This window comes from Stegodyphus dumicola, chromosome 11 (genome assembly GCF_044657685.1).
Source record: "Stegodyphus dumicola isolate Sdum_Otavi_A_Nest chromosome 11, ASM4465768v1".
In the NCBI taxonomy this organism is placed as follows: Eukaryota; Metazoa; Arthropoda; class Arachnida; order Araneae; family Eresidae; genus Stegodyphus; species Stegodyphus dumicola.
The window spans coordinates 160190968-160200342 of NC_140778.1; the positions used below are offsets into that span (position 1 = coordinate 160190968).

Consider the following 9375-nt stretch of genomic DNA (forward strand, 5'->3'; position numbering starts at 1 on the left):
GGCATTTAAAGCCCGAATATTGGAAAATATCATAACTAAGAATTTTTAAATTTTTGCAATAGCATACGTACAAAATAATGATCAACAATTGATTCAAGGCTTTCATGCGAATATAATAATCCGAATGGAATATTAAAGATTATTACTATTCTAATTTATATTGAAAGTTGTTACACGACCTTGAAAAATCAATATTATAATTTAGAAGGCAGACATGTAACTGAAATTATTAAATGCCACAAAAATGCAAATATAATGAGACTTTTCTAATGCGACCACTAACGGCCGCTTCAAGCGATTTTTAAGCCACTTATATAGATGGTTGCATTAGAGAGGCAAATGTATAAAAGCCTGTTTATTTATGTTGTAGGAAACACTTTTAGAGTTCGCCGTCATGAGATTCTGTGTACTTATATGTAAAAAAGTTACAAATAATACGTCTTACTAAAACAATCTGACATATTTAGGCTTCTAAAATGATGTCAAAAATTTCAAAAAGGAAATCTAACAGAAAAAAATCCTGATTCGGTTAATTTAAAGCAGTTAACGCAGTTTATGATAAATAAAATATTAATTAAAGCATCATAGGCTTCAGTATGAGAAAAAATTAGCATGATCATCAAATCAGATTATTTAGGTTATGGCAAAGTACCATAAGAGTAGTAAGCGCGGGTACTCAGTAGGCGGAAGTGACGTCACAGAAAAGGGGCGTGGTCGCCGCCATCTTGAATCACGTGACAACCGGAAGTGTCGTAGATGGAAGGAACGACGTAGACGGAATGACATCATCAAAGTTTCGTTTTTTATGGTGTGGCAACGATCTTTTCAAAGTTTTTATTTTTGTGGCAACAACACTATTTTTTATGTTTGTGGCAACGAGCTCTTAACCACGTGTTTGGAATGACATCATCCATTTCTTGTTGGGGCATGTTATTTTACAAAATGGCGTCTGTCGTATCACACCTTTGTATGCCTCCGCTTTAGGTGTAGGGATACTTTTCTGTGGACCAATCAGATTCTTTGAAATATGACCTCACCGTCTCTTAACCAATCATCGTTCAGATGAAATAAAGAGTTCCTACCCGATATAGGGCTATATCGAGCAACGTTCCGCATTTCTTTTCTTTTCTGCCTGTTGCCCAGAGTGTACGTACCTGCTCTTGCTTAGACAATCATTCTTCACTGCTTCGAATGGATCAGCCACAAAACAACAAAGAAGTAAGTAACTTTTTGAAAATGTACTGTTTTTAGAATTTTAATCTTTAAAAATAGTTGAATTTGCATTATGTGCTTAATTTGTCTTTGCTTTTTCCAGATGGAAAACTTGTTTGAAAAAAAACCTATGCCTTTGAACGATAAAGTGTTGAACCATGAAGACCGCACCCAAGATGTTCCCAGAGAATCAGCTAGTTCTTGTGCCAAAAGAAAAGCAGAAGAAACATCCCATTTCGAGAAAAAAGTACGTATTTGCGAAAAGCTTATATATTAAAGTTTATATTGTATGTGACCCCATTTATTATGTATTATATACTAACTGATTATTTTTTTTTCAGCGCAAAGGACTCTTCACCGAAGATGCTATTCCAGAGGAGCTGACTCACATGGGAAACAATGTCTTTGTGGGACCCAGCATTTACAAGGGAAAAGTGACTGTTCACATCCGAGAGTATGCCAAATATGGTAAAGCTTATTATCCGACAAGACGAGGAGTGAACTTTGAGCCATGGTGTTTGAATATTCTCGCAACCAACATGACAGTGGAGGAACAAGACCTTCTGACACTAAATCTGGAGTTTCCCAAGAACTTTGTGGTCACGTATAACGATTCCCTCTTTACTCTGAAACAACTTTCCGCTCAAGGAGATGAAAAAAGTAGCCTCAGCATTACAACTACGCAATGGGAAGAACTGATGACCAACTTTAGCCGTATCAGCGACATTGTCACCAATCTCGTTTATCAAACCATGAACTTTTGTGAAGCCTACGAAAGCATATCCGATGAACCTGTTAAGGAGGAAAATCTGCCCCAATCTTTTGACATTTCTATGGGAAGAGCACGCCTCCAAACCATTCTAAAGATGCCGCTTGAAGAGCTTCTTAACCAACAAGAACTAAAATATCCCCAGCGCATAGACTGTGAAGAACTTGTTCATAAAACAGAAACTGTGAATGCCATTGCTCTGAGATTCAATGCTGTTGACATCGCCAGACAATTTTACGGAAATATTTGGGGTGAAGAATCATATTTAATGTTAGTGAAACCTGCTCACTACATTACCAAGGACTTTTTAAAATCTGTGTGTTTAAACCATGCACTCGATGAAGTAAGAAACACATTTTGTACTACCAATGGTGTCTTAGGTATTGAATACTATGAATATTTGTAAAATAATTAGGATGCTCAATAAATGTTATTTTATTTTACAACGATCTCATGACTGTCTCCAGGTTCAGACCTTATTTAAAAGAATTAATCTGTAATGAACACTTACATAAATTTTAAAAATACCTATTGAATACAAACCTATTGATTTTTATAGAATATAAATATGGTTGTTCTTAAACATATATATCATTACTTGTTCAACCTTTGAGATGTTAAGTAACATTCATTTTCTCTCTCTTGTTTTTTAGGCCTATTTTCTAAAATCTTTATATAGGTGAAACTATGGTATTTTTTTTCTGTTCTAGTTAAATATATATAAATGAATATCAGTGTACGTTTAGATCATAACAACTGTTGCAATGAACGCAGCTCTGTCTCAGACCTATCGGGATCCACAGGTCCCCGCAAGTTTCGGGGGTGTTGCTGCTTTGCATCGTGCTTTAAAAGGTCGCGTAAAAACAAAAGACATCCAGAAATGGTTGCAAACCAAGGATTGTTATACTTTGCATAAGCCTTTGAGGCACAAGTTTCCCAGGAACAGAGTCATCGTAGGAGGCTTAAACGAGCAATTTCAATCTGATTTAGTGGATATGCAATCCCTGGCGTCTTTTAATGATGGATATAAATATTTGCTGACCTGTATAGACATCCTTTCGAAATACGCTTGGGCTATCCCTCTCAAAGATAAAACATCTACGTCTATCCAATCTGCTTTCGAAAAGATATTTTCGGAACGTACACCCGAATCATTACAAACAGATGCAGGGAAAGAGTTTACCAATAAACAAGTTCAAAATTTTTTGAAAAAGAGAAACGTTCGTTTTTTACGACATATAATAAAACCAAAGCTTCTGTCGTAGAACGATTTAATCGAACTCTAAAAACAAAAATGTGGAAATACTTTACCGAAATGAATACACGAAAGTACATTGATGTGATTGATAAATTGATATCCAGTTATAACCATACATGGCATCGCAGTATTAAGACAAAACCTGTATCCGTTACATTACAAAATCAAGCACGAAAAAATTTGAAGATTATTATTTAGCTCAAACTGGAAATGGATTACCTTACTATCAAGGAACCATTTTACAGGAAGGTTATGGTATTGGTGGATTTTTTGCAAAGCTGTTTCGTAGTGCTATGCCTTTTTTGATGAGTGGAGCCAAAACAGTTGGAAAAGAAGCTTTGCGGACTGGAACACAAATTGCAAACGACGTATTGTCGGGAGAAAATTTTAAAGTCTCCCTCAAAACCATATCTAAAGAAGCTGGCAAAAAATTAGCGAGGAAAGCAGTTCAGAAAGCAGACGAGATGATTGGTCACGGAAGGTTTAAAAGGAAGCGCAAAACCCCCAAACACTTCATTTCGTCTAAGGCCAGGGAGGTGCAACGACGTGATATTTTTGACTCGTAATGGCTTTTCTGTTAAAAGATTCTCCGAAATGCGCAAAATCCGAATTGGATTTATTTTCAGGATTTATTTTACCTCCCACACAAACAGTTATCGAAAAAGGTCAGTGGGTTGGATTTCATCCATTAGCCAATGTATCGGAAGGAAGTCCTGTCGAGTTCAGTGTTTCTGGAAGTGGAGACGACTACCTAGACTTATCACAGACACAATTCTACGTCAAAGTGAAAATTTTAAAAAATGATGGCAAGCCAATCACGGCTGAAAGTAAAGTGGGACCTGTCAATCTCTTTTTACATTCTATGTTTTCTCAAGTGGATATTAGCTTAAATGAAAGACTCGTTTCCACCAGTAATAACACGTATCCTTACAGAGCCATGATAGAAAAATTATTGAATCATGGTTTTGATACGAAAACGTCTCAACTGTCATCAGAATTGTTTTTCAAAGATACAGCAGGGCGTATGAACGTTTTTGACATTCAAGACACTGAGCCGAATGAAGGATTCAACCAACGAGCAGAATTGTTTAAACTGAGTGCTTCGGTCGATATGATTGGCCGATTGCACTTGGATATGTTTCATCAGGAAAGACTTTTGCTGAATATGGTGGATATGAAAATTAAACTCATACGCAGCAAACCTGAATTTTGTTTATTGGGCGAAAGTGAATTTAAAGTTTTACTCGAACAAGCTTCATTGTTTGTACGCAAAGTGAGAGTCAGTCCAGGTGTTGTGCTAGGACATGCCAAAAGCCTAGAAAAATCAAAAGCCAAATATCCCATTAATAGAGTGCTCTGCAAAGCCTATTCCATTCCAACGGGAAATATGAGTTTTATTCAAGACAATATTTTCATAGGTCAAATGCCTAATCGTATTGTGGTGGCATGTGTCGATAATGATACCTTTAACGGAAACTATAAAAAGTCTCCTTTTGAATTCAAGCATTATAATATGAACTTTATCGGTGTTTATGTGGACCGTCAACCGGTACCTCATAATCCTCTTCAGCCTAATTTTGACAAAAATAATTTCATACGAGCTTATCAGAATTTATTTGTGAATGCAGACGACAGAGGACTTTACCTTTCAAGATCAGAATTTTCAAAAGGATATTCCTTATTTCGCTTCGACCTGTCACCTGACCTTTGTGATGGCTCTCATTTAAATCTAGTTCGACACAGCAACTTAAGATTAGAAATAAAATTTGGGACTCCCTTACAACAAACTGGATCGTTATTAGTGTATGCTGAATTTGAAAATTTGATAGAAATCAATAAAGCTCGAAATATTCTGTACGATTTTGGAAACTGATGAATTCATCACAGATTCATCAAATCTTATCTCAAGATCCTATTTCTTTGAGATATTATGCGGGTGTTTTTTCCTTGTGATAAAATACCTGCGATTCAAAGTTTTCCCTGTGCACTGGTGCTCAATACTGATAAACATGATGAAAAAGGAACTCACTAGCTAGCTGTCTACATTGCAGACAAACATACTCTGGAATTTTTTGACTCTTATGGACTCCCGCCTGAAGTATATGGAAAAGATATCACATCCTTTGTCAAGAAATATCGTCATGTTTGCTGGAACAAGATTTCGCTTCAGAGTTTAACTTCTAATGTATGTGGACATTATTGTATTTATTTTATTATTAAACGCTGTCAAGGACTCTGTATGGAACTCATTGTATCACCCTTAGATGGGAAGAATCATGATTTCCAAATATTTCAATTTGTCAAAAAAAGATATGGTGTATACATGATTTTTAAAAAATAAAGTTGTTTTAATTTGTAAAAATGTCTCTTGTGTTTCTTGTTTCTACACTTATTTAAACAAAATGAATAAATGTCTTATGCAAAAGGATTTTCGGTAAAGTATAAAAGTCAGTGTTTTTTTAACATGCTGTCATTTCCAAAAATGTAACTGCCCAAGTTCGTACATCCTTCTACTTGTCTTCTGAGCGGACCTACCGGTTCGGGTAAAACGGTTTTTGTGAAGAAATTGATAGATCATAAAATGTTCCATCCCATGCCGACCAATATTATTTATTGCTACGGAAGTTATCAACCTCTTTTTAATTCCATGAAAAACGTAAATTTTGAAGAAGGATTACCATCTAACCTGCAGACTCTTCAAAATGCTTTAATTATCATAGACGATTAAATGTCTGAATTAGCAAGTGATACTCGCTTAAGCAAACTTTTTACAAAAGGAAGTCATCACCGAAACCTTTCAGTCGTTTTTATAACACAAAATCTTTTTCACCAAGGCAAGGAGATGAGAAATATTCATTTAAATTCCCATTACATTGTCCTATACAAAAATCCTAGAGATAAAAGTCAAGTTATGCATTTAGCTAGACAAATGTTCCCCGGAAATGTAAAGGCCTTTCAAGAAATTTTTCAGGATGCTACTTCAACTCTTTAGCTACTTGTTGATTGATTTACGACCTGAAACAAGTGAAACGCTTCGCCTTCGTACAGGCATCTTTCCTGGGGATAGATACTATGTCTACTAGCCCCGATAGTTCATTTCAGTTTGAGACGTCGAATGGCCAACATGTCTTCTCCCATCGTGATCGATTTCGAAGGTTTTCAGTGGATGCCTCATTGTTACATTGTTAAAGAATTAGCTTTTTACACCGTGCATGAAGGATATCACAGTTGCTGGTCATTTTTACCTCCTCAGCCTTGGAAAACATTATCACGATCTCAACAAGTGTTTTGCTTGGGTCACAAGAAATCGTCATCATGTGAATTGGAGTGAGGGTGTTTTACCTTATACTCATCTTCGTATTATTTTGCAATATTTGTCATCTATTTATTCTGTCATATACGTGAAAGGATTAGAAAAGAAATTATTTTTAGAAAATTTATTATGTAGAGACATCATAAATCTAGACTGTGCTAAGATAGAGAATTTAAAAAAGAAAAGTTCTTTAACACGTTCGATTCATGCAAAAGGATTTAATTGCTGTGCTTTAACCAAAGCGGCTGCATTTGCTATCTATATAAAAGAAAGTGTGCAAGAAAAAGAGCTCATTTGTCATCATGCAGAATGTCTCATCTGAAGGATGTGGATTATCTAAAACTATTAGGAAAAAGTCGAATAAAAGCATCTGTACTGAAAAAGTGTCCGAATCATCTCATCAAATCAGTTTGTGAGTGTGTTTTAAATCTTCTAAAAGGAAACGTACCCATCACCAAACGCGTCAAAAATCTACTCGCCCCTTTTAAAAGAACTTTAAGAAAACTAGCGGACAAAAAAGTACCTCTTTTTAAGAAAAGACGTCTTTTGGTTCAAAAAGGTGACGGTTTTCTATCTTTCCTGATTCCTGCAGCAGTCAGTGTCTTATCCTCTCTTGTCCATGGAACACACAGTAAGAAATTTGCCTTGGTACCGCTGGATCGTATGCACCAGTTTGAAGATGAACATTTGAGTAATTTAGATACCCAAATTCAAAACATCTTAAAAAAGAAAATGGACGATGAAGAAAAATCCAAATTGTACATCCATGTTCTGCAAAAGTATGTTACGTTTCCTCATGTGAATGCGTCTGAAAAACAACCGTCTGAACAATTTTCTGAGACAGATGTAGAAAAGGAAATTTTTCAGACTGTTCCTGTGAAACAGAAAAGAACGGCACAGAAAATAATGGATTTCCTAAAAGAACATCAGATTTTCTGGACACACAATAAAGAACTGATCCTGGACGGTCATGTGTTTTCTGGGTCCAACATTGTTCAACTGATAGACTTTCTGTTGAGAAATAGAACTGAAAGACCTACTGCCTTTGAACAGTTTAAAATGTACTGAATGTGAATAACTTTCCTCAAGACTTTGTGAAAAACAAACATTTAATGAATGTAAAAACGATGCATGCTAGACCTAAAAGAAAATCCTCTTCGAAACTATGGCTGAAATTGAAATGAAATGTTCATAATAAAAGTTAATTTCTGATTATTTGTGTTATGTTTTTCTTTGATGAAGTTAATATAGAAAATCATTTTTTTTCTGATTAAACTAATATATACATAATCATAACCATTATTTTCTAAAAAAAATATTTAAAAAAAACTTACCTTTCATGGCATCTTTTCCAAAGGAAAAAAAAGAAAAAACACCACTATTCTATCATTCAAACTTCTATTTTATTTTACGTTCATTTACGGCCCCACATGGGATCACATCAGGAACTGGCAAGAGAAGGACTTTAATTTCCTGCTGAAAGCCAGTATAACCGCAAAGTTCCAAAGATACTGGATGTATCATAATGTATATTTTACATGCAAACATTTTTTTGTACAAGCCATTATAATATAGTTCATAGTCTTTCTTTTAAAATCCAAATGGTAAGGTGCTCAAATCTTTCTGTATCACTTGTTTGTCGAGCACAATTTTGTATAGTCTTGTTTCTGGTTTATTGATGACCTTTCTTCTTTTTAGTTCACGAGTGATTTTGGAGGGGTTGTGCAGAGCTATGACATCCTTTTGGTCCAGACTACATACCAGACTTTTGATGGCTTCAAAGTTCAGTAACTGGGAATTGCGAAAGTTCAGCGAAAATCCTCTGACTTTGCAGCAGGTTTTCCCAGTGGCCGTCTGGTACGCATAGTTTTTCGGATCTCCTGAAAAAAAAAATAAAACATTGTGAGAAAAAGACATAACAGAAAAACTTTTTTTGGTACATGTTAAATAAAGAAATTTTTTAAAGGTCCTTACCAGAGACAAAGGTTTTGATGACATCACCCTCCAGTTCATCCGTAAATTCACCCAGGAAGTTGCCCAAGGGGGGATCATTGAGGCCATTCGAGGCATAGATGATGGAGTCTGTGTCGTGGTACAGGACATCTCTACCCAACTTCTCCATTTCACTATACAGCTTGAGACGAGCTCAAGCTGTTGTGAAGTTCGCTAGGAAAATGTTTATAGAGGCATCCTGCGGCACAAACTCCTTCGCAGATTCCCAGGAAATGGCAGCCACCTCAGGCGTGGGAAGAAAGACATCTTTGATCTAAAAAATAGAAGAGTCATGAGGTAACAGTTCAAAATAGTCATAAGTTAACAGTTTGAAACACATTGAGTTTACAGATGAATAAAATCGGTAAGGAAACTTACTTTTTTAGTAGAATCCGCCAACATCTTATTGAAGTCTGGCACCGTGTGGACATAGGTCAGTTGGGCTTTGTTCGCGTTCATACCCCATCTGAGTGAAAAAAAAGCTATCATAAATCACAACGCATTAAAAATATTTATAAAAAATTAAGTACAAAAGAAATCATCTTACCTGCCCCAGAAATTGTTCAGGGCCAACTTGGCGACTTGTCTACGCCCAGGGTTTTTCGATATTTTTTCGGCCTCCAACTTGACGCCATCTCTTTCTTCATACTGGCGAATGTACTTCAGTCTGGCTTCTTCCGTCACACACTCCGAAGGCCATCCGCTACTTTCCTGCTTGATCTTCAGAAACAGATCAATGTAGGAACGAAACAGAGAAGTAGACGATGCTTGGAAAAGGTACACTTCGTAAATCTAGAAAATAAAAAATAAATGTCAGTTATAAAAATTTTT

The 9375-nt window shown here is 35.8% G+C and overlaps 2 protein-coding genes and 1 long non-coding RNA gene across 3 annotated transcripts; 2 read left to right on the forward strand and 1 right to left on the reverse strand.

Annotated features, from left to right (window-relative positions):
* The first annotated feature begins 1318 nt into the window (after positions 1-1318).
* Positions 1319-2409, forward strand: LOC146994469 (uncharacterized). Its single transcript, XM_085826499.1, has 2 exons — positions 1319-1459; positions 1554-2409. Exons 1-2 carry the CDS (start codon positions 1343-1345, stop codon positions 2385-2387), a joined length of 951 nt encoding a protein of 316 aa, XP_085682625.1. The 5' UTR covers positions 1319-1342; the 3' UTR covers positions 2388-2409.
* A 1395-nt stretch (positions 2410-3804) lies between these two features.
* On the forward strand, positions 3805-5112 carry LOC146994470 (uncharacterized protein F54H12.2-like). The gene is made up of 2 exons (XM_085826385.1): positions 3805-4336; positions 4493-5112. Exons 1-2 carry the CDS (start codon positions 3805-3807, stop codon positions 5110-5112), a joined length of 1152 nt encoding a protein of 383 aa, XP_085682511.1.
* A 3408-nt stretch (positions 5113-8520) lies between these two features.
* Positions 8521-9007, reverse strand: LOC146994471 (uncharacterized). Its single transcript, XR_015043876.1, has 2 exons — positions 8923-9007; positions 8521-8818 (listed from the first exon to the last, which is right to left on the reverse strand). It is a non-coding gene; the product is annotated as an uncharacterized LOC146994471 (long non-coding RNA).
* Positions 9008-9375: the final 368 nt, after the last annotated feature.

Coding starts and splice junctions, on each gene's coding strand:
- LOC146994469 (XM_085826499.1), top strand. CDS start 1,343: ATGCCTTTGAACGATAAAGTGTTGAACCATGAAGACCGCACCCAAGAT. Junction 1,460..1,553: donor CATCCCATTTCGAGAAAAAA/GTACGTATTTGC, acceptor TTTTTTTTTCAG/CGCAAAGGACTCTTCACCGA.
- LOC146994470 (XM_085826385.1), top strand. CDS start 3,805: ATGGCTTTTCTGTTAAAAGATTCTCCGAAATGCGCAAAATCCGAATTG. Junction 4,337..4,492: donor AGCAGAATTGTTTAAACTGA/GTGCTTCGGTCG, acceptor TACTCGAACAAG/CTTCATTGTTTGTACGCAAA.